This window comes from Colossoma macropomum, unplaced genomic scaffold (genome assembly GCF_904425465.1).
Source record: "Colossoma macropomum unplaced genomic scaffold, Colossoma_macropomum, whole genome shotgun sequence".
In the NCBI taxonomy this organism is placed as follows: Eukaryota; Metazoa; Chordata; class Actinopteri; order Characiformes; family Serrasalmidae; genus Colossoma; species Colossoma macropomum.
The window spans coordinates 1,210,056-1,235,275 of record NW_023494825.1 but is presented as its reverse complement, the minus strand read 5'-3'; the positions used below and the strand labels follow the sequence as shown (position 1 = coordinate 1,235,275).

Here is a 25,220-nt window from a genome sequence, read left to right as displayed (position 1 = left end):
GCACAAAAGTAAACCCTGATTAAAATCTTATCAGGTTTGATACTGCTTCATATAACCAGCCATAGGTAACCCTTCAGTCTGAAGCCCTGCATGAACAACCAGTTCATATAGAGTGACCACAAAGCTATGTCAGGGTATCTGCTAAGATCTACAATATTAAACAAATGCATGTACTCACATAAAACAGAAATATATCAGGCAGCGTCACATGTTAAAAACAAACTAATATTGGATAGCTGACATCTGATTATGGGCTGGGCTTCTGCAGAAGTGAGACACTGCTGCAGCTCAAGCAGGACAAGGGCAAGTTACAGAACAGTTTAATTTATTGTAGTCATAATCCTTATTAACCACTTAACCATATTTTTAAGTAGCTATGATTTTCATTGTGATATTTGCAGCCCAATCATTAGTGTTCATTAGTATCATTACTATATTTACAACCCATTTCCAAAAAAGTTGGGACGCGGTGCAAAATGTAAATAAAATCAAAATGCAATGATGTGCAAATCATTTAAATATTACAAAGACAACATATCAAATGTTGAAACTGAGAAATTTTACAGGTTTTTTCAAAAATATGCACCCATTTTGAATTTGATGCTAACAGTACGTTCCAAAAAATTGGGACAGGGGCAACAAAAGGCTGGTAAAGTTGTGTAATGCTGGAAAAAATGGTGCTTAATTGGCAACAGGTCAGCAATATGATTGGGTATAAAAAGAACATCTCTGTCTTTCAGAAGTAAAAATGGAGATGGGCAGGCAAATAGTGCAACAATTCAAGAATAAGGTTTCTCAACGTAAAATAGCAGGATTTTGCCATCTATGGTACATCATATCATTAAACGATTCAGAGAATCTGGAGAAATCTCTGTATGCAAGGGACAAGGCCGAAAACCATTACTGGCTGGCCATGATCTTTGGGCCTTCAGGAGGCACTTCATTAAAAACAGGCATGATTCTATAGAGGAAATTCACTGCATGGACTCAGGAACACTTCTGAAAACACAGTCTCTGAACACAGTTCATTGCTACATCCACAAATGCAAGTTAAAACTCTAAAATGCAAAGAAGAAACCACATATAAACAGGATGCTGCCACCGTCTCTGGGCCTGAGCTCATTTAAAATGGACTGAGGGGAAGTGGAGAAGGGTCCTGTGGTCTGAGAAATCAAAATTTAAAGTTCTTTTTGGAAATCATGGACACTGTGTCCTCCAGGCTAAAGACCGCTCAGTTTGTTATCAGTGCACAGTTCAAAAGCCAGTATTCATGATGGTATAGGGGTGCATTAGTGCACATGGCATGGGGGATGTGCACATCTGTGAAGGTACCATTAATGCTGAATGATCATTGCAGGTTTTGGCAACATATGCTGCCATCCAAATGACGTAGTTTTAGGGAGGACCTTGATTATTTCAGCAAGACAATGCCAAATGCCAGTGTCATTGTCATTCCTCTGTATTAAAAGAGTCCTGGTGCTAAACTGGCCTTCCTGCAGTCCAGACCTGTCACAGACTGAAAAAATATGGCATATTATGGAATGAAAAATACGACACAGGGGACCCCAAACTGTTGAGAAGCTGAAGTCCTGTATCAAACAAGAATGGGAAAACATTTTAGTTTCAAAACTACAGCAGTTGGTCTTCTCAGTTCCCAAACACTTACAGAGTGTTGTTAAAAGAAGAGGCGATGAAACACAGTGGTAAACATGCACCTGTCCCAACTTTTTTGGAATGTGTTGTTAGCATCAAATTCAAAATGGGCATATATTTTTTGAAAACCAATTAAATTTTTTGATATGTAATTTGATATGCTGTCTTAGTAGTATTTTCCTTTAAAATATGGTTTACATGATTTGCATATCATTGCATTCTATTTTTATTTACATTCTGCACAGCATTTTAGAAATGGGGTTGTATATTATGGTAGTTTATGGTCTTAGATGCAGCATCACTCTAGCTTGAGTTAATTTAGTGTTGGGACTAGTGGCATCAGAATCAAATCAAACAGCATTAGAAGGATCCACAAACACATTTGTTTTAAAACCTATAGATAGCATGCTTCAGAATTAAAAAACAAACCTTTGGATTACTATGATAATTGAAGTTGCAAAATATGTAACTTATTTCATATGTTAATGCTATTTTAAGATCTTATTTTGACTAAACTTATTGCATGCTTCTTTTTACCATTTAATACCCTGGCAGATAATAAATGTATCAAATAAACCACTCTGGTGTAGAGAAGAATTAATTTTACCACATTTATTACAGATATTTAGGCTACAAAATCTTTGGTTCCAATAACTCATAGGCTAAATAAATGTACACCCCCCTCCCCCCAGATGTTCCCGTCAACAAGAGTTAAACACTGAAAACTGTGAGCTAAGTTAGCCTAAACTGTTTTCATGAAAAAGTAGAATGGCCTTATTTTTGTTTCCTATTTTAGAATAAATAAAATCATTCATTACATTTTTAATTTCCCTCTCTGTTTGGAAAGAGACATTTATTATAATATATAATTATATAATTATTATTAATTTATGTAACATCCTGTCTCCCTTTGTCCCTGTCTTTTTCTGTTTCTTCCTTTGTTTTCTTGTTTCCCATGACTTTGAGTTTGTTTATATCTGCCATGTGCCTTTCTTTTCCCTGCCATGTTCTTTTTTAGCTCCTCCCCTGTCCTGCCCTGTCTTCACCTGTTCTTTTTTGCCCGCTTTTTTCTCAGGTGTTCCTTGTTTTCTGTGTTAGTATTTACACCCCTGTGTTTCCTTTGATCCCCAGCCAGCATTGTTCGATATTTGATGTTGTTGCATGTTCCTGGTTTAGTTTTGTTATATTTGTGTTCCTCTTTCCCTGCTCGTGTTTTCTTTTTGTTTGTCAAGACTTTACGTTTCTTTTTATCTAGTCATTTAATTTTCTTAGTAGTTCCCTTTGTCACCTTTTTCTCATATGTTCTCTATAGATCCTCATACTGTTTATCTTCTTGCTTGTAATTTGAAGTATCCACCTAAGGACTAATAAAACACAATTGCACTTGTACCCCATTTCCCGGTCTGCCTTGTCAGCCCATTTGTTACAATTTATTTTTCAAATAAAGTGGCCCGTATGACATGAAACTGAATTTTCCTCACTTTTTTTAAATAAATGTAGCATGGAAACATTGTAAAAGTAACAAACTTACCAGTCACTCAACAGTTCATACAGTCTATACATTAAAACATAAGATGAGGGGCTCCCGAGTGGCGCAACTGTCTAAGAATTAGCCCTATCATCATCGCGATCATGAGTTCGATCCCTGGTGATGCTACAGCCGTCCATAGCAGTTTAGCCTTACATCATTTAGACAAAACAGAGCTCATATATTGGTGTATTACTTATATCTGTCTTAAAGACACAATAATAAAATCTGGCTGTTTAACTGTAAGGGAAAATAGAATTTGGAAGATGAACATAACATAAAAATAAGTTGACTTTTTTGGTACACAAACCACAGAAATATCACAGACTTCACAGGAAAAAATAAAATCAATACATATAGTATATGGGTATGTTATTTGGTTAAGTTAAATGATTTCCTTAAATAAGCATTACTTACATAAGCTCGATTGAACTCGTCCATCTCTTTTATTTTGTCTTTTTAAAAAGTTAATGATAAAAAAGTACAAAAATGTACTTGTTTACTATGTTACTACATGTTTAACAATGTACTAAATCTAAGTATACGTTTACATTGTTTGTACCTTGAGGTACAAAAAATGGACCTGAATAGTGCCTTTTTTCTGACAGTGTAGGAGGATTTTCCTCATATATGAAATGCTAAAATATCTCTAATAAATAAAGCCTGAATGATAAATATGCATATTTTATTGGATGAATACAATAAAAACTTGTGGTTTTATTGGAGTCACTGAAAAATACCATAGAGTCTTTAAAAGAAGTTTTTTTCAGTGGAAAGAACTGATGAAAAATCTAATGAAAACTTTTTGACTTCAACAAATTGAGTACTAAATTAAAATATAACAGTTGCTATTACTACACAGTAGTGCAGTGGGTAGTGCTGTCACCACACAGTAAGAAGGGCCTGTGTTTGCTTTCCCAGGTGGGTGACCAGGGTCCTGTCAGACCATTGTCAGGCTCCAGCACCCCCACCCCCTGGCCTAGGAGGATCAGTGGGTTAGGTGAGGAATGAACTAATTAGCTTTTAACCTCTTGAATTAATATATTTCACACAATGTTCATATCAGTCAGTCCATAGTGAGTATTTATTTAAGCAGATTCTTTTACACAACAGATGGTCAGATTTTGTAGATGCTTACTGCTAATGGAAACTTTCCAGCAGAAACAGGTCTCCTGTAGTACATATTTTTCTTTTTAGTCAGCAGAAACCTCTATTACAGTTAATTCTATTGTCTGTCTTCACTTCTAGCTATACAAGATGGCAAATATTCCAGAAGTGTTGCTGAACACTCTTCAAGATTTGGAGAAGGATGACCTGAAAACATTCCAGTGGCATCTGATTAGTGGTGTGGAAGGATTCACCCCCATCCAAAAGGCTCCTCTAGAGAATGCAGTCAGAACTGACACTGTGGATCAGATGGTGCAGAGATATGGACACAGTAGAGCTGTAGAGATCACAATGGCTGTCCTGAAGAAAATGAACCAGAACCAACTTTCTGAGGAGCTAAGAACCAAACTCAAAGACGGTAAGGAAGCAGTAAAGAGAAGAGTTGAAAGAAATATAGTTACGGGCCACTGTAAAGAGAAGGGAGTGCGGTTCAGTTTAATGTGCAAGGTGGCCACTGCAGTCAACGAGTGCTACATAACCACTACATAACCAATTGTGCTGTTTTTAATGTCCCCGAGTCTTCGGTCAGAAGGAAGTGGATGGAGGAGGTGATGACCAGGATGGCAGGTTATCTTTATAGTCTTTCTAGTGCACTTACTGATTCTGCTCTTGTATATATCCTGAAGTGTTGGCAGATTACATCAAAAGAACAACACTGAGCTGACAATAAATGACAACAGTTAACCCTGAAACCTTTTAAAATTATTACAGAATGTACAGAATACAGAAGTTAAGTGTCTAAAGAAAAGAAAATTTAGTTGTTTAAGGCATTTATTTCATTATGTTTTTAGTTATACTTGTGGCACTGTGAACAAAATTAGGTACAATATTTATTACTGAAACAGTGCTCTATTATATGGAAGTGCCAAAATAAAATAACAGTACACTTGCACCTTTCTTCATATCAACACATCATGTACAAATACCACAATAAAAATTACCATCTAAATACAACAAAAAGTGCTTTAATAAAAGTTGCCTCATCTACGCTTATGGTAAACCATACACATTTTTATTGAAATAAATATAATCAAGATCATTAAAAAAAACATTGTTAAACTGAGGAACCTACAACAAAGGTAGAAACTGTTAATATTAATATCTTATTGTTTAAAGAAGGCTAGAGGCAAGCACATTGAATGATTCTGAAAAATATATACAGTCATGTGAAGAAGTAAGTACACCCCATGAAATTGGGCTCTTTTTTGATATTACATATCAGTATTTCATCTTTATTTAAACATTATAGAAAAACATTATGTAATAATAAAAAAACAATGGAAATATGACTTTGCAATCATGACTGATGTCATTTTGTTCTGTTGAAAACATAAGTACCTCCCTGGCCTAAGTAACTGGTATAAGCTTTCTATATCTGTCTATCAATTTCTGACATGGGCTTTTGTTTCTAGCAATATATGAGCCCAGGACTAGCCTTCTCTCTAACCTATTTGTAACTAGCAAAGATAATTTCTCTGGGTAGACAACAGCGTGTCACACGTCCCTCAGCCTCAGAGGCCTCTAGGGACTCCAATTCCCAGAATCCCCAGGGGGATCACATGGTTCTCAGTCCTCCATCTTGCTCCAATCACCGCTCTCAGTCTCCTGAGTATTAACTGGTTACACCTGTTCTAACATAATTAGTTTAGTATAAAGCCCGGGCTTTCAGTCTAGTTTCTTGCGAGGTATTGCTTCTTTTTCCAAGAGCTACTGAGCGTTATATTCTTCTCTCTATTGTGATTTTTCCGGTTTTTTGACTCTGTTTGCTGTTTTTGACTTTTGCTCTTTTGCCTTTGCCCTTTGGACTTTGTTTGCCCTATGTTTGTCTTTTGGTGTTGGTTACCTTTGCTGAATTTGACCTTTGCCTGTTTTTTGACCACGAGTTTGGATTACGACTCTAACATTAAAGCCTCATTCTCGTTTTTTAACCGCGAGCGTCTGAGTTATTCTGCCTCGTTACACAGCACACTTTTTGTAAGTCGCTCTGGATAAAAACATCTGCTAAATGTTGTAAATGTAAATCTAAACATAAATGACATGTACTGGGAGACATTTTGCTGACTCCTCCATGCAGAATTCTGAATACAGAACACGCTATTTCTTCATTTTGAGCCATTCCTGTCTGGATTTATTACATGTTTGGGATAATTATCCTGTTAGACGGTCCACTTCTTCAGCTTCAAACTTTGAAACTTTATTTTACAGATGGTCTCCCTTTTTCCTCAAGCAGTCTCTGGTATGAAATGGAATTCATTGTCAATTCTATGACTGTAAGTTGGACAGGCTTTGAGGCAACAAACTTCCACCACCGTGCTTTACAGTTGGTATGAGCTTCTTCGGATCAAAGACAGTCTTTGGTTTTCACTAAACATGGCTTCTGGTATTTCTGCCTTGATGTTCTTTTTAGACAGCAAATGTTTCCTCTTGGCATTTCCTTCCATGTAGATCAAATCTGCATAGTCTTTTTGTAATGGTAGATGTATGCACTTTACATGAACAGTGGCAAGAGCTACCTTCAGATCCTATTACGAAATGTTGGGGTAGTTAGAGACTTCTTTAAGCATCTTGAGTTCTGCTTTCAGGTTAAATTTGCTTGGAAGGCCTGGCCTGGACAAGTTGGCAGTAGTTATAAATCTCCATTTGTGGATGGAAAATGCCATAATTGATTTCCGATATTTTGGATTTTGGATATTTTTGTCTTTCTGAAGGCCTCAGGGAGCTCTTTTTTATCTAGGCATAATGATGTCCCAAACAAAGAGCAAACCAGACCAAATATGTGAGATAAGATATTCTCCAATGGTGTTCTAAACATCAGCATCTGAAAAGATGCACCTGATTTTAATTTAACATGTTTAAAGTAGAAATATATGTAAAAGGTATACTTACTTTCTACATTAGAAAATTGTTCAAATATATCGCCTTTATCCATCAACACTGTTTAAATGAAGACTTGATATCTGTATCTCCAAATATCTTGAAAAGGTCTAAACTTTTCTTGGGGTATACTTGCTTCTTTGGATGACTGTTAGAATTTTGAGATTGTGCTCTTGATGGCATTAACACAGTCGATAACAGACAAGGGAAGCAGTCTCCAGGTCTTAATATTTACACTTTTATCAATCATACCTACAAAGTTTAATCTAATCTAAAACGATATTAAGCCCCGGATATGTAAAGGGGTCAGCGACTAATTTAAGTGGCAGAGAATTTGGGAAATGAATTTAGGAAAATTGTAACAGCTTAGTCAATGTAGCTCAGTAAGTTAGGGACAGAAGTAACAAGATCATAAACACTTATCAACAGGTAATCAGCTCTCAGATTCACAAGGTTCTCGGTATTAACTAGCTATATACCATAGACATGAGGAAGACTCCAGATTCCTGTAGCCAGTAGCTCCAAACAGTCACCTTGGTTGAAAGCACACCACAGTTTAAAGGACCAGTCTTACCAGCTTTGGTCAATCCAAACTATGTTGGGACTAAATATAGCATTTTATGTAATAAAAGGGTCACCGAATCCAAACTATTTGAGTACCTCAAACATTTACAGATATTGTATCTAGTCAAATGCTTTTAGGGCATCTAATAATGGCTGCTTTGGTGTTCTTTTACTAAATGCCTAAGATTTTAAGAGGCTGGCAGACTTTGGAGAATGAAAACCAAATTGAAATAAAACAATTTATATAATAGTTAAAATATGTTCTCCCAACTATGGTAGCCAACACTTTTGCTAATACCTTTTGATCAAAATTTGATTCATATAAGGAAACCAGGAAGCCTCCGATTTTTGCTGGAAAAAAAAAGTTTTTTTTAGTTTTTTAGGCTGGTTAGTAGGATCCACAAGCAGGCTTTATGTGACAGGAACAACAGTAAAACACAGTCCAAAAGCATAGTCAGGGCAGAGCAGATGGTCAGAAATCAAAAATACACACAAAAGAGCCGAGGCAAAGAAATCCAAGACATAATTCAAAAATCAGAAGATCAAAAAAAACTACAAAGTCAAATAAATCACAGGGAAAAGACTCAGGAATACAGTGACACAAAGACAATGCTTCACAAATAGTGTTGGGAGAGTGTGAGAGTATTTGTAGGAGAGCTGATGAGAAGAGATTGGGAACAGGTGTGTGAGAGTGATTATTAGTATTCAGGAGATGATGACCTCAGGTGGGCAGTTTTGGAGTAGCACATGACACAGACCTGCTGCTTTGCCAGGTGAGAAGGCATTAAAAATAGCAGATTCAAAAAATCCAGCATAAAGATCATTTCTAGAGGCTTCAGTCAATTTCAGGGGGTCTGAACAGCTGAAGAAGAAATCATATCGTGTCATTAACTTCAGCTTTTTTGAGTGTATTTCAGAATAAAATACTTTGAAGTAGTCATTTATATCCTTTGGATTTATAACCAGTTATCCTGGTTTTAATTTAATCTTATGGATTATGTGTTTGGCTTGGTCACCTTTTAGCTGTCTTGTTAACAGCCCCTCAAGTTTATTCCCTAACTCAACCCCCATTCAGTTGCAGACATTTACCTTGTTACTATATAGGTTACTGTACATCTACTATTTCTTCTTCCATTGTGTAACTAAAATCACAAGAGACCAACCTATTTCTCATACATTGTGTTTTCTGTAGGCTAACTTCTGGCTAAGATTGTAGTATATTTAATTGATTTTCAAAGTTAACTACAATTGAGAAAAAAAAACAGCTTTATCCCGAAACCCACTAAAATGCAGCCTAATGTGCATAGGCTGTCCAAATACTGCTGTACTAATTGCATGTTCAAAATGGCAATAGCACATAATGTACTAATTTGGCATGCTATTTTGTGAGGTATATGTGGTTTGAGACACAATTGCAGAATGTACCCGCCTGCTACTGGAAATCTCTGTGTATTCGCAAAAGCTAGCTGGCAAGTAACAGAGAGAGAGCATTTAGCGTCTCAACCGTAGCACTCCAGCTAGTCACATGGTGCTAGGTACCTCAAAAAAATCTCAAGTTATAAGAGAGAGAAAGAGTAATTGTTGTGTGTGTGTGTGTGTGTGTCTGTGTGTGTTTATGTTTGTATGAATAATTGAGTGAGTGACAGAGAGGGCTAAAATACTCTTCTCTTTTGCTCTCTCTACTTATGAACTTGTCTCTTGCTTTATTTTAGCTTATGGAAATGACTACAGAGAAAAAGGCCCAGGGCTGGTGTCTAAAAGTAGTGCTTAGCATAGTTTAGTTTAAAAAATTACTTAATTCTAAGTTCTTTTCATTAGCAAAAGTCGCAAAACAGATCAGCTAAAATGACTGAAACAAATCTGTCGATTTCTGCAGGATCCTCCTTGCACTACACGTGATTATGTTTTCCCTGTTCATCACAAGGAGCTGACAGAAATGAAGAGATATTCACAAGAAAGTTTCTAATGACCCAGCTAAATAATTATTACTAAAACAGATTTTTTTTTTACTGTTTTCTGTTTCTGTTGTCTGCGCTCAGGTGGAGAAAAATGGAAAGAGGTAACTGATAAGAGTACTGCAGCCTCCTCAACTGCAACCCAAACTGGAGCCTCAGTTAATGCTCTCACTTCAGGTAAACTCAACTCATCATCACTGTCACCTTTACTACTGCATTACAGTGAAAAATATCTCAGCTTAAACACCATGGCCTGCATAACGTATGTTCTAACATATGCTCTCATTCTCTGTATTAGTAGTTGTAAATACCAGGAGTGTGAGGGTCAAGAAAAAAGCTAAAACGTTAAAGAAAGTTTTTTGGTTTCAGCACCAGTGTGATAACTTTCATATGTGTAACCCCAGATGACACACCAGATCAGCCTCAGGCGAGCAAATGGGCCTAACTTTTATTTTAGTTCAGTTGGCCCTTAGGGCAGACTTTGCCATCAATGGCAGAAATGGCAGAAAAAAGGGGATGACTCTTGAGAGAAAAAGGGGGGAGAGAAAATGAAAAAAGAGACTGATATAGTAATGTAGGTCCAACCAACCTAATCTCACCAATTTATTCCATATGGTTGGTCAGAACAAAGCTATAACAGCTTCTGGGCTTGTACCTGCTAGTTCTAAGTAGCCTAGCAGTGGCCACCAAAAGGCTAACTAGGTGTGCTATGTGGATGATTAAATAATTGTTTCTTAATCACGTTTCTAAAGACCTGCAGCTCTGCATGGTTTCAACTGTTTCTTGCCTTAAAACACCCAATGGTGTGCTGGGGCAAGAAACTCTTAAATCTGAAGTGCTGTCAATTAGCGCTGGAATAAATAAGCACCTTGTATGAACAAAATAAAGAGGGAAAATACAGCTGATTGCTACAAGCTAGGATTTACTACTGTTCTGAGATGATTCTCTTAGTCATTTTTAATCACCATACATGGAAATAAAGTTGTCATAGTTGGCCATTACTTTCTTGGGATTATGAAAGTTTGTGTAAACGTTTCTTATTTTTACTCACTCAAACTGGCTTATTATTTCAGCATGCCAGTTTACAGTTTGCTGCATTCAGTTTCTTTGCAATAATACGCTGAACTAATGTTAGATGTTTAAGCAATTTAGTTCATTACCATTTTGGCTTGCCTAGCTAGCACAAGATGACACTAGCATCTGCAAGCCCAAAGTTGGTATAGCTTTGTTCAACAACTAAGTTACATCATTTTACATAGGGAGAAATAATTTTAGATCAGAATAAGCGAAAATTAGTAATAATCTTTTCAAAATAATAACTGTAACTATTAGCATTTTGGACATTTTGATACTTAACATTTTGTTTGTGGATTTTAGTATTTCATTAGAAACTTTTGGCAGGAAAGTGCCACACAAGTGTGTTCTCTGTAGAGGATGTTTTAACTTATTTTTACTTTTGCATATGACTGTACCAGCCTATGCCAGTTTGGTGAATCAAACTCTGTCTCTACAGCAGCTGCCTCCACAGAAACAAAAAAGACAAAAACAAGAGTACTATTTAGTACTATTTATTTGTATTTTCATCTGAAAATATTGAAGGCTATATAAACTAAATTAATTGATAGATTCACATTGGGTTTGATGTGGTGGTTAAAAAAGGGGGTGCATTCTAGAAGCATAATGCATTAACTGCCCTCATAAACACTTACATTTATTTCATGATCTCAAATACACTCAATTATATCACATCTATGTCATATTACTCATTTATAGCGAAGACCCACTGAGGCCATATTTTCAGGGGTGCCCCAATACAAAATTGTCTAGTCTATGAAATAAAAACTTAAATAAATATTACCAATAGTATCAAATTTAAATTTATATTCTCTATTACTATTTACAGAAACTGTAACTTTTTCTGTTTCATGTCTAAGGCACAAAGTATTGTTGCCCATTAGCTTAGCTCACATTAGCTTATCAAGTTAACTAGCTAGCAAGCATGCACTCATAACAGAACATAAGCAGTCAAGTTAGGTTTAATAACACTAATATGCTTATTATTCTGAAACAACATCGTACAATGGACATTGTAGAAGAACACTGTACCTACTAGAAGAACACTACTGTATCTGTACATTAGTGCTGTACTGCTGGAATCTGAAAAAAACAGCTGAATCAGGGGTCTTATAGTGGGTCTGATTCAGTCATTGCACAGTGGGAGTGTGAGGCAACAGCGCTACGCACTGTGCCACTGTCCACAGAGAACGCTGATTTAGCCAATCTCCATTCACAGCACTCACAATTACTTTACTGGTGTTTAACAGAAAGGACAATGCTATCAGAACAGTGCAATTTTACTGTTAAAAGTTACTTCATTTAATTTAATAGAACTCTAAAATATTTATTTTAAATATCAAACTCTCTTCGTATTTATACTACTACTGCTTTCCACCTTCTCTGGTGATACCTGTTTCTGTAAATAACAAGTACATGAATTTATATTTATTTATATTCAATTATGTTTATGTAAATTTTATACTCTACAGACTGCACACTGTGCAGTGTATTTTATTACTTCTAGATGTTTTGGAATACACTACATCAGTTCACCAGGAACCTTAGAGACTCAGGCAATTAATGATGAGCTGATCAGTAATGTATGAGTAGATTTTCTAAGGAACTATAGTTAGAAACAAATTCTCAGTGATACCTAGTAGTTATTGTTTAGTTAATAGTGAAATACCCCAGTCGTTAGTTCATTATTACCTACTGAGTAATTAACTAGAATTCCTAGGTAGCTAATAGTAGTTACTGTTAATGCAGCATGACTTACTGATTAGTTAATATGTATCATTTCTGATTAACTGATTTAAAATTAAGAAAAGAAAGAGTACATGAATTGATCTGGGAACAGCCTTACTTTCTCCCTCTGTAAGCCAAGCTACACTGAGCTTGACTGCCTAAATCCCCTAAATGAATCCTTTTTTATATCAATTCTTAGGACCATTGTATGATGATACTTAAGTCAAAAACATTTAAGCATACAGTTTGTGTTGTACTGTAACTTTCTAATCTACATTTCTAATCTACGCAATGTCATAATCATATTAGAACATGATACTAGAATATGTGCTTTACTAATCTATTTACTGGTTCTTTGCTAATGCCACTGTGTCACTGGCAAACTAGGATAGCTGACAAGGCTTCAGGGTCACCATGTTCTTGTGAATATAAACAATGCCCATATGAAGTAGATAGAGAATTATCATTCAGGCTATTATTATTCATATTTCACAAGTAAAATCATAAGAATAATTAATCAATGAACAATAGGACACATAGCATGCATTAACTTACTTTGCCACATAGTTTGAGAAATAAACCTTAATCATTTCTTTTTTGCTAATTTGTGCCATCAGACTAAAGATATAGTTCACATAAGGTGAAGTATATACTTCACATAAGTATTCAACAGTTGTTTCATGTTCTTCTTTGTAATGATGACTAACTGATTTAGCTCATAAGAACAACTTTGTTTCTTATTTTTCTCACAGAAGATCAACAGCACCGCATTCAGTTGAAGTCCACCCTGAGGCTACTATATGAAAGTATACTAATTGGAAATTCACTGACAGGCCATACAAAGTTCTTGGAGGATATCTACACTGATCTCATTGTAGTGCAGAATGAAAGTGGAGGAGTCATTCAAGAGCATGAAGTGATGCAAATGGAAATGTCCACCAACAGACCTGCTAGTGAGGAAATTTGTGTCAAATGCTGTGACCTTTTCAAGGCCCAGCCTGGTACCAGAAGACGGAACAGAAAAGTGTTAACAATGGGAATTGCAGGAGTTGGCAAAACTGTGTCAGTCAACAAATTCATACTTGACTGGGTGAAGGGAGAGGAGAACCAAGACATAAACTTGATTTTTCCTCTTCCCTTCCGTGAACTGAATCTGAAGAAAGAAAAGAAGTTCAGTTTGATTGAACTACTAAATCATTGTTTTTTTTCTTCAAAAACTGAACTGAAGTCTCTTCCAGAAGATGATGGTAAAATTTTGTTTATCTTTGATGGGTTGGATGAGTGCCGCTTTCCTCTTTGCTTTAAGGATGGAGAGGAAGTAAAAGATATCAATGAAAAGACCTCATTGGGAACATTGATCACAAATCTTATCAACAGAAATCTGCTTCCCTTTGCTCTCATCTGGATAACTTGCCGACCAGCAGCAGCTCATCTCATTCCCCGGGACTACATCAATCTGGTGACAGAAGTACGAGGATTCAATGATAAACAAAAAGAGGCATACTTCAGCAAATATTGTAATGAGGATATGGCAAAGGAAGTTTTTTCACATATAAAGAAATCAAGGAGTCTCTACATCATGTGTCAAATCCCAGTGTTCTGCTGGATCTCTGCCACTGTGCTTCAGCCCCTGATGGTTCAAGACAGCAATAAGGACATCCCCACAACTCTGACAGGAATGTACATAAGCTTCCTACTCCAGCAGAAAAACTTAATGAAAAAGAAATACAGTGAGGAGACCAAAACTGTTGATGCTGAGCACATCATTTTGAAGCTTGGTAAACTGGCCTTCTGTAATCTTGAGAGTGGTACTCTGATTTTCTATGAGGGTGATCTTAGGAAATGCAGCATTGATGTCAGTGATGGCACTGTGTTCTCAGGAGTGTGCACACAGATTTTCAGTCAGCAGGGAGGAGTTTCTGAGAGGAATATTTTCAGCTTTGTGCATCTGAGTGTTCAGGAAAGCCTTGCAGCTTTATATGTGCATTACTCACACTGCAACAAGAAAAGGAATGCATTCAAAAAGGGGGCATTCTGGAACAAGATTAAATGGATGAATAAGAGAATAAAAGATCTTCATAAGTGTGCAGTGGAAAGAGCTTTGCAGAGTGAAAATGGACACCTGGACCTTTTTCTCCGTTTTCTCATTGGCCTCTCACTGGAGGACAGTCAGGGTATTCTAACTGAACTTCTGCCAAATCTGAAGATCAGAGCAGCGAGTGATAGAAACACAGCCGACTATATCAAGAAGAAACTGAATGAGGAAATGTCATCTGACAGAAGCCTGAATCTCTTACACTGCCTGAGTGAACTGAAAGACAATTCCATGACAACTGAAATCGCAAAACACCTGAAATCAGGAAATCTCTCAACACAAGAACTCTCATCTCCACAGTGGTCAGCTCTGGTGTTTGTGTTGCTGATGTCAGAGGAGACTCAAGAGAAATTTGAACTGAAGAAATACAGGCCATCTGATGAAGGACTGAACAGACTACTGTCAGTGGTGAAAAACACAAGAAATGCTCTGTAAGTATCATTTCCATTTTAATACTTTAAACATTTGTTAAAAAGTTCAAAAAATATTTATTTACTCATAATTCACATATGACTAAGCTACAGTGTTTTGCCAGCTTTTATTTTAAATTGCTCCACTGCTGATGCCTAGAAAATACGTTTATCAAATGTATCATTTTAATCAGATACTGTATATAGTTTGCATAAACTGTGCAAGATAAACAAGTAGCACAATGAATACAAATTTCTATGTCAAATTAGAACATGTATAATTATTTTTATAGTAATATATTACTTTATAATATTTTATGTATTATAGAATAACATAAAGAATATTTACATAGCACTTTTCTTATACCAAAGGGCACTTTACAGAAGTAACAAAGTGCATAATAGACAATAAATAAAACAATGCACAACACTTACACACAGTTCCTATGGTATAGTTACTTGGCTAGCCTGGAAAGTGTTCTTAGCCACAGGAGAAGGTCCCTCTCTGCCTGGGGGGCCCTGCAACAACAGTGTAGTGTCACATAGGCAGCTGGCCTGGAAAGCCTTGCACTCCAGAAGCACTGCTGTGTGTGATCCACTTGTCACAATGTAACACACACTAAAACTCACCACCACATCAGTGTCACTGCAGTGCTAAGAATGATTTACAACCCAAAAAAATACCTGCTCTGTGGTGATCCTGTGGGGGTCCTGACCAGTGATGAACAGGATAAAGGGGGAATAAATTGTGCAAAGAAAGAAGAAATGTACCTATATGACAATAAATGTAGGTACAATGTAATAAAGTGCCCTATAAGTGTATGTAACCCCTTTACTAGATACATATCCTAGTATGTAGTAACGGAAACTAAAATGATTTAAGGCAATTGGTTTCCTTAAACCATTTGAGTTCACTGAACTCATTAGGTTTTACAGTGCAGCGAATCAAATAAAATGCCTACTCAAAGCAAAGCATTGGTTCAAAGAGACTGAAAGAATTTGACAACAGATTCAACTGAGTCTGTACTTGTTTCTATCTGTGCTTTGCCAACACTGTTAGTTCTACCTAAAAAAGCATTTTACTTTATGCCTTGCCTGGAAGGCAGAACACTAAATAAATAATTCAGATAATTTAACGATATGGAGTGATATTCCATTCTGAAAAATTAACATTACTATTGACTCTGTACAATATAAGTTCTTTTGTTGTTAAAACTGAAAGAATCAAATTTGTTACTGAGCCAGGAGAACCTATTCATTGGAAAAGACCATTATGCTTGGAGGAGTTGAAGGTAAAAGTGGAAAAGGCTGAGCAGCTACAAGGTTGAGGGATATAATTGGAGGAATCATGAACCAGCCATTCAGAAGCCTGAAGACCCAAACAGAAGACGGGACATTGCAGAGACACTCTATCCATAAGATATGATGACAATAGTAGATAATACACTCACATCTTTGGAAAACGTCCTTCACCAAGTTTTAATCAAGTTCTTTAATAATACTTTTTCTATGCGTTTGCAATTATAAGATTCATCCACTCTGAGAACGGGTCCGGAGCACAAGCCATGTTACAAAATATTCTTGCAACTGAGAGGTCCCTAAATGCCCAAAACTATTGTGTAGTCACATTATCGCTGTCATTATTTATAGAACTATGTTATATTATGTAATATAACTTCATAACAGTGTAATTAATGTAAAGAAAAATCAAAACAAACATATTCACCATATAGAGCTATTAATATTGTTAAATATTAATTTCTCTACATTTATAGGTTACAGCAATACTACCATTTACAGTTGGGCCATTATTCACCAACATATCTCCAGGCATCCACTGGTCAAGTAATGCATGGATTACATGAAATAACATTTGAGTAAAAAACTTGAATTATTTTATGAATAAGCAATATTTCAAAGTCGTGCTCCCAATAGTTTTCCCCTTTTGTTTGGGTTTAGATCAATATCATTCAGAAAAATGTTAAATATTGAGTTCATCAAACACCACACCACAAGTGGAGACACTTTAGAATACTAGTGGCACAGAGCAACCACAGTGTCCACCACAGGAAAACATGACTCAGGCTGAATTTCTGACCTGCATCAGCCAGCAAGGACACTGGAATCACCAGCAGAGTCATCGCAGTCATCCCTCTCATCCTCCACCATCCCTCATCGCTTACACATATGGCTTTCTCAGACAAAATGGAGGAATGGGTATGCTGGGACTCTTCTCACTTGCCATCTCAACTACACAAGTTTTATCCAAAAAGCAAAGAGCACTGCTGTCCTGGTTCCTGCCCTTATTCAGAAAGGTCCTTTGGGCCACTTCAACTCTATCAGCAGCAGTCTTGTATATCGTTTCCTCTTGAAGCATCAAGCACAGAATAATGAGTGACTGCTAATGATGGCAGCTATTCTGAGAATAACTTGGGATCCCCTATGCCTGTAATGTTCTTTATTCCTGTGTTAATTATAAAGAGAAGGAATCAAGTGCATTTAGCTTGTGCAGTAAACCAGTCTAAGTTACCTGAATCACAACAAATTCAGACTGCACCAAGGGCTCCCATTATCTCCACAAAGTTAGCTCTCTTTAATATCAGATCTCTAGCCAAAAAATATTTTTTAGTTAATGACATTAAAATATCATACAAACTAGATTTTCTGTGTCTCATTGAGATGTGGCTAGCAGAAGAAAGCAGTGCTACTGTTTTCTGAGACTGCATCTACAAAATGTATGAATATGTGCTGTATATGTGCCAAGCTGGTAAGAAAAGAAGTGTAGTGGCTTTATTTAAAGATGCATTCCAGTGCAAGCCCAGAGATTTCACTTGGTAACTTCATTTTCTTTTAAATAATTTTTAAAGGTGCTGGCAAATGTGATTACAATGTTTTCATCAGAACTAGAGGTTTTAACATGCACACAGATAAAAACATGGACAGTAAGGCCAAAAAACGTCTTGCTTCACTTGACACATCTCTCTCAGCATGTATAAGAGACTATGTACATTTGTGGCCACATTCTAGATCATTCTAGTTATTTCTGAAGCTTTCAAAATTATGTCATTATGGTTAAGGACTTGGCCACTAAGTCACTCTTAAAAACAACTCTGGCTGCTCCTGGGTTGAATAACTATAGATCAGTCTCAAATCTTCTTTTATAAGATATCTTAGAAAAAGATAGAAAAGATAGATTTCAATCAACTTAGCAATTTTTCTTAACTTAAATATTTATTTTGACAAAGGCTTCTGACCTTACCACAGAAGCCTATGTCTGTTATAAATGTTGATATACAACAGAATTCTGACTAAATATCAGGTCTGTTTGTACTAGAAAATGGTTAATTGGGTTAGATCTTTAGCACCTATGAATCCGATGGGTGGTTATATGATGTTAAATCCCACAGAGATCAGTTCATGGACCACCTTTGCAAAACTTTTTATGTGCTCCTTTTAGGCTAAACAAAACAGCAGCATTGATTACCATAGTATTGCAGATAATACACAGATATATCCTGCTCTTTTACCAGATGATGACAGCCCAATAGACTCACTGTGTCAATATATGCAGCACATAAATAATTGGATGCAGTAACATTTTCTTCAGTTAAATAAGTACCAAACAGAGATTGATGTGTGTAACGGCAAAGGAAAAAGACTTCATGTTAGTAAACACCTTGATTCCCAGGCTGTAGTGGCTAAGTCCAAGTGTGAAATCTCACATTCACTACCCACATCAAAGCAATCACTAAAACAATCTTCTATCCCCTTAAAAATACAGCCAGAATCAAAATGTTCGTGTTAGCTCTTGCAGTTAGTCTGTTGGTTGGTGAGCTGGTGCACATGAAAAAAATAGACTTACTTTAAAGAATGAGTCAGTTTGGTAGAATTTGGCAGCCTCTACTTGAATATTTGCATACATCCTAGTTAAATCAAGTAATGTAAGGGTCTGATAGGCAGTGAAATCCTCAAAAAGCCAATGTCATTATAGTATAATGGTAAGACTAAAGCATGGTAATAGCTTTAATACATAAGTGCAATTCAAATTTGCTTTATCAATTACAAGCACATAAAGAGAGAAATGTAGTTTAAAGAGACTTTTTTCAGAATATATTGCCTTATTAACAAAATATATTTTAAATTTAAACCATAAAAACATGTATGTAAATGATTAAATATGTTTGAAAATGTATGAAAACAACCAACATAATTGTCTAATACACTTTATTGTTTGGAATACTTTTTAAAAATCAGTTTGTATTCCAGTATCTTAATTGTACGTATTAGCAAATGAACCTTTGACATGACAAAATTACTTACAAAAAAAGTAAGTTAAGTTATAGGTATTGATATATAAAAACTTTCTTAAAACTGTATGCAATTGAAAAAATATGAAAACATATAAATAACTGCAAATAAAAAACATCATAAATTACAAAAATGTATGTGATACATTTGGAATACATATTTAAATTGCATTTTATATATAATTATATCATATCACATTAAATCATATATAATTAACAAATGCATTTTTTGGCAATTTTCATGCACTGCAAAAATATGTTTGATAAATACAATTTTAAAATATAGTTAAATGAATTTTAAAAGTATATGCCACAAATGCATTTTTTCTTCATTTATAAACTGAGCAGAACTCTCAGGATAAAGTTGATCTTCTTGACTTCTAGTGCTAGGGAACCATCTCCCTTCTCAACTGGTGCCAGTACATCTGGAAACCAAGCTTATGGCTCCAGAATTCACTGAGTTTTCTCTCTCTCCCCTCTCATATGTACACAAACACACCTCACCTTTCTCACTTCTCATGGCATCATTGTGCAAGAAAAGGGTCAGGCTTCAAGAGCTGAGATAAAATACAGCAATGACTGGATACCCCCAAGTTTTTAACTTAGCATCTACATTCCACATTCCATATACTGCTCAATTCCCCATAAAATAAATCATACATTTACTGTTATTAATATTCAATCAATAAATACACCTTTATTAAAGTTATCTTTGTTTGGGTTTATGTAATGATGACATCTGGTTAAATAGTCTCTGACCATAGGAAGATCCCAGCCTAAATTGAAGATAAAAGTTATGTTTATGATACAAGTGTGTAATAAGTGTTTCTACATTATAAGCTGAATAACAGTAATTGGTAGAAGGACAACTGCATACTGCAGCTGACACATCCCTTCACTCATGCAGATATTCTGTTTTATTATACAATGACATCTGATACATAACACTGTTGACACCATGGGGACAGTTGCTATTTAAGCAGTGTGCTCTCTTGTGGATGTAGGAGACCAAAGTAACCTTAACTTACACATCAAGCATTTACTGCACACCTGGGGAATAATTAAAGTTAATTATCACAATGTTTTGTTCATAAAAAATTAAATGTATATTTTATAACTGATTTCCCCAGAGAATAATTCACAGTCTGGAAAAAACCCAGCACACATAATGGAAAGCTTACTCTTTTTGTAGCCTAAAGGGTTATTAATACCTCACAATAATCCATTGTTTCAAAAGAAAAAGAGAGAATATTACATGTACATATTGTTTACCCTCATTTAATAAACTGTTTAAAATTAATTATTATAGGTGTTGTCTTTTCATCACTTTGACAGAGCTTTTTCTCTTTCACATCTGTGCATCACTTTCATTCATATGTGTTTGTGTCTGTTTCATACACAGTGTTCTTTACACTGTCTAGCTGTTTGTTTTGTCTAATTGTAATACTGTTATCTGTGTTTGTGATCATATTCAACTTTAGTATGCTGTGTTGTTTACACTCGAGTGTAGGTCTAGAGACCCACAGCACTGCGGATATATATTCAGCCTTTATTGAGTTTAGTCATTTTGCTGTGCTGCTGTATTTTTTCTTAGATACCTTTGAATATATTGTAAAATTTGTTTATTCATTCTTCCTTTATAGATTAGCTTCATGTAATCTTGGGGTAAACACTTGTAAAGATTTGGAATCAGTGTTAAAACTGGAAAACTGCTCCCTGAAAGAACTGGACCTCAGTAACAATGACCTGCAAGACTCAGGACTGGAGCTCCTCTCTGCTGGACTGAAGAGTTCAAACTGTAAACTGGAGATTCTAAGGTCAGCTTTCTGAATAGTAGAAATTTGTAAAGTAAAACTGTAGTCTCAAAACATTGATTTCATTACTTAAGTTTTTTGCTTAATTTCTTGTGGCTACAGAATATTATGTTTCTTAATCTAACCATCTCAGTAATATAAAATATGTAAAATCTTAGCTAAATATTGTAAACATGACATTTGAAACATTATTTTAATTATCTCATTTGGCTTGTATTGTAATATCTATTTTATTTAATCTCACTTTGCAGACTAGCTTTGTGTAATCTTGGAAAAAAGTCCTGTGAAAATTTGGAATCGGTTTTAAAATTGGAAACATCTTCCCTGAAAGAGCTGGACATCAGTAACAATGATCTGCAAGATACAGGAGTGGAGGTCCTCTCTGCTGGACTAAAGAGTTCACACTGTAAACTGAAGATACTCAGGTCAGCTTTCGGAGTGGTAAAAATCTAGTAGCAGGAAACTGTAAACTCAAGACATTCATTCATTATTTAAGATTTTTTTTTTTCTTTATTTTCTGTGGCTACAGACTTCTATTGTATTTATTAACACAAAAATATAAGTATATTTTCTTACACTTCTTAATCATGCCAGTTTTTTAAAAGTTTGCCTGTATTTTTAGATCTATTGTATTTACTCTTGCTTTGCAGACTAGCTTTATGTAATCTTGGAAAAAAGGCTTGTGAAAATCTGGAATCAGTTTTAAAACTGGAAACCTCCACCCTCAAAGAGCTACTTATGAGTAACAATGACCTACAGGATTCAGGAGTGGAGGTCCTTTCTGCTGGACTGAAGAGTTTACATTGTAAACTGGAGATACTTGGGTAGGCTTTCTGTTAGTCAAATCTGGAACACAATGGAATTGATTTACATGCAATTTAGATCAAGATGAAATTTCTAATTAATTTAGGCTCACATTCCACCATTTTCAAAACATCTGCATCCTCAGTGAGATATAATGTTAATTGTGTAGTTTGAAGTGAAATGATTCATTTTATCAACAGTTAATCTTCATAATGGTGGTGAAAGAAACAATGATGACAATGTACTCAACACAAATATATTTTTTATCAATATGTAAAACTCAGCAAATACATACACATATAAATACCCAATTCCAAAAAAACTTGGGACAATAATAGAAAGCAGTGATTAGCCAATTCTGTTCGAAATGTATTACCTTTGAATTTTAAATTTTGATGGTCGTACTCAACACTCTCTCAGAAACACAAGATGAATATTATAGACCAAAACTGATATTGAAGGGGACAATATTTATGTCTTTGCCAAACTGAACTTTTCACTGATACTATGACACATAAACGCTATATTTAGAAAGGGTTTTCTACTTGTGTCAAATATATGTCAAGCTGTTTCCGATTTATGAAACTGAGAAGACTAATTAGAAAAATCTGCAAAATATTGACTGCATTGTTAAATGGGCTGGATTTGTAATGAAAGGGAAAAAGATAAGGCCTACAAGTGTCAAAATAAAAACACTCTCTTTCATCACATTAAATCGAAAATGTGGAAAATCTGGGTGCTTCTTTTACACTGATATTTGTAAAAGCTCAAAATTAGTGATTTTTTTTATTAAAAAAGAGTGTTGTAATTACTTGTGTCAAACTGTCATTTTTTGTTTGTTTCTGTTAAGTTCTGTTAAATATAGACATGCATCACTTTTTCAGTATGTATTTTCTTCTATCGCCTCTCTGCAGATTATCGGGTTGCATGATCACAGAGAAAGGCTGTTCTTCTCTGGCTTCAGCTCTGAGTTCAAACCCCTCATACCTGAAAGAACTGGATCTGACCTACAACCATCTAGGAGAGTCTGGAGTAAAGCTGCTCTCTGCTAGACTGGAGGATCCAGAGTGCACACTGAACAAACTCCGGTATGAAAAACTGTTTTCAAATGTGTGTGTGTTTGTGTGTGAATTATTGAAATGAAGAATGTACTCATCTGCTTCTTATATATTTCTGACAAAGCTCTCCAGCATATTAATTTATAAAGTAATAGTGTAACTTCATTAACTATTACTTCATAACTGTAGCACAATAACTGTGCATGATAGTATAATAATTGTACTCGATACAATTAAATGGTACCGTATACTGTAGTATAGTACCAGTCCACCATAATATAGTAATTGTACACCATTGTGTAGTAACTGGGCACTAAACTGTTGTGTAATAACCATGACTGTAAAATGACATGCTCTATATTGGAGTATCCATTGCAATCGTGGAACATTTTACTTGCCAAGCCAACACTTGTTTTGGGGCTGATTGTGAAACAGATCATGAACTACTAATATGCAAGTTCCAAGTGAAGTTGAGAAAAACCAATCAAACCATCAGATTTTCAAAATATGACCAAGAGAACATGCTTCCTGTCAAAGAAAAAATAACGAAATGATACATTGATAGATGATATGTATAACATATAACTATGCCAGTGGCGTAGCTAGGAAGCATTACATCCGAGAGACATTGCAATAGTGATATTGACAACTACCAACTCAATAACTAGCACACTTCATTGCAGCTTCTAAAATAAAAGAGGAAAAAATGACTTTGCATTTACCACATGCACACAACATGGTGCGTAGAGGCTAATTTAACCAGTCCAATCTTGTGCAGCAATAGAAGCAGATATCTAGGGCAAATGCCTGAAGACTGTGATTGTCTTATTGTTTTTAAACTATTTTATTTACCATGGACTAACCAAGATAGCAAGAGCACACTGGCCCAATGTTTGCTCAACACCATTGCTTATGTTGGCATAATGTTGGCAAATCATGCTGGGCCAATGACACTTTGGCTGGTCGGACTGTGATGGATAGCCATTAAGCCATTAAGCCATTGCTATCTTGATGATGAGCCTACATTGGCCTGATGTTAAGTGGATACCATTGTTAGACCTGATGTTGACCTGATGTAGGCCGGGCATCAGTTTTCATTTGTGGAGTCAGGGCTTGGAAAGTCAACATTAATCAGTTAAAAACTTCAATTAGAAAGTCAAAATTAAGAAAATGTAATCATTTATAATACATTTAATTACATTTAATTGTGTGATTATTACACAATTAAAAAGCACAAATCACAACAACCAAAACCAAACAGGGCACAGGCAAAAACATAGTCAAAAAACAAACAAAAGGGGTCAAGATACATGGTAGGCAATGACAGAGAAAAGCCTTGGTATGCTTGAAAAACAGGGGCAATACTTTGCAAAGAGTGGTGTGTGAAAACAGTCTTTATAGGAGTCTGGGGTAGGAACAACAGGTGTGATCTCTGAAGCAGTTCGTGGTTGGTGGACAGTGTCACGTGATCTCCTGGTGGATTCTGAGAGTTGGAGGCCATAGTATTAGTCCTTAATACTGCAGGACCGGAGGGTGGTGTGACAGGCTTATTATAGACAAATATGTGTTAATTTTTAACATTAATATTCTTAGATTATTGGGATATATTTAACCATTTCATATTATAATTAAAATGAGTTCATATTAGCAATGAAGCTAACATTAGTAATGGATAGCTTCACTAGCTAGCTTACCTTTGAAAATGAAACATCAGAGACAGAAACAAAACTGCCACTAGTCAGCTTTGTTTATTTTCTAGAAACACTTGAATGTTCTTAAACAGTACTGATTAATGAACAGCAAATATGAACAGATTTATGAACAAAATTACAAGTATTACTCAACAGAAATCATGCAGAGAAGCAGAATGGCAGTTGGGATGAATCCACTGAAAACATTTAAATGACGTGACAGCTCCAATCCATAGCTGTGAATCAGTTCATACCTTACAGAACCAGGAGTTTAGATTCATAAATCAAAATTGGGCTCAAGATGTGATTACTATGAGTATCTAACAGGAAAAGTGGATCTGGCTTGGTTTGTGAACAAAAAGCATTATTCTGAGTACCAAACATGTAATAAACAGTAGACTATATGTGAGAAGAGAAATTATTAAGGTAAACATAATAAACTGAATGACTGAATGGCCTGGAGTAGTTGCCCTGGTACCCAATACTCCCGGAGGACAT

The 25,220-nt window shown here is 35.6% G+C and overlaps 1 protein-coding gene across 1 annotated transcript; it reads left to right on the top strand.

Moving 5' to 3' along the window:
- Nucleotides 1-4,438: 4,438 nt before the first annotated feature.
- On the top strand, nucleotides 4,439-23,343 carry LOC118800200 (NACHT, LRR and PYD domains-containing protein 12-like). The gene is made up of 7 exons (XM_036560385.1): nucleotides 4,439-4,706; nucleotides 9,826-9,918; nucleotides 13,296-15,069; nucleotides 20,999-21,172; nucleotides 21,421-21,594; nucleotides 21,820-21,993; nucleotides 22,888-23,343. Exons 1-7 carry the CDS (start codon nucleotides 4,439-4,441, stop codon nucleotides 23,114-23,116), a joined length of 2,886 nt encoding a protein of 961 aa, XP_036416278.1. The 3' UTR covers nucleotides 23,117-23,343.
- Nucleotides 23,344-25,220: the final 1,877 nt, after the last annotated feature.

Excerpts from the sequence above, each read along its gene's own strand:
- LOC118800200 (XM_036560385.1), top strand. The coding sequence starts at position 4,439 with ATGGCAAATATTCCAGAAGTGTTGCTGAACACTCTTCAAGATTTGGAG. Across the intron at positions 9,919-13,295 it reads AGTTAATGCTCTCACTTCAG|AAGATCAACAGCACCGCATT; the intron begins GTAAACTCAACT and ends TTTTTCTCACAG. Across the intron at positions 15,070-20,998 it reads AAAAACACAAGAAATGCTCT|ATTAGCTTCATGTAATCTTG; the intron begins GTAAGTATCATT and ends CTTCCTTTATAG.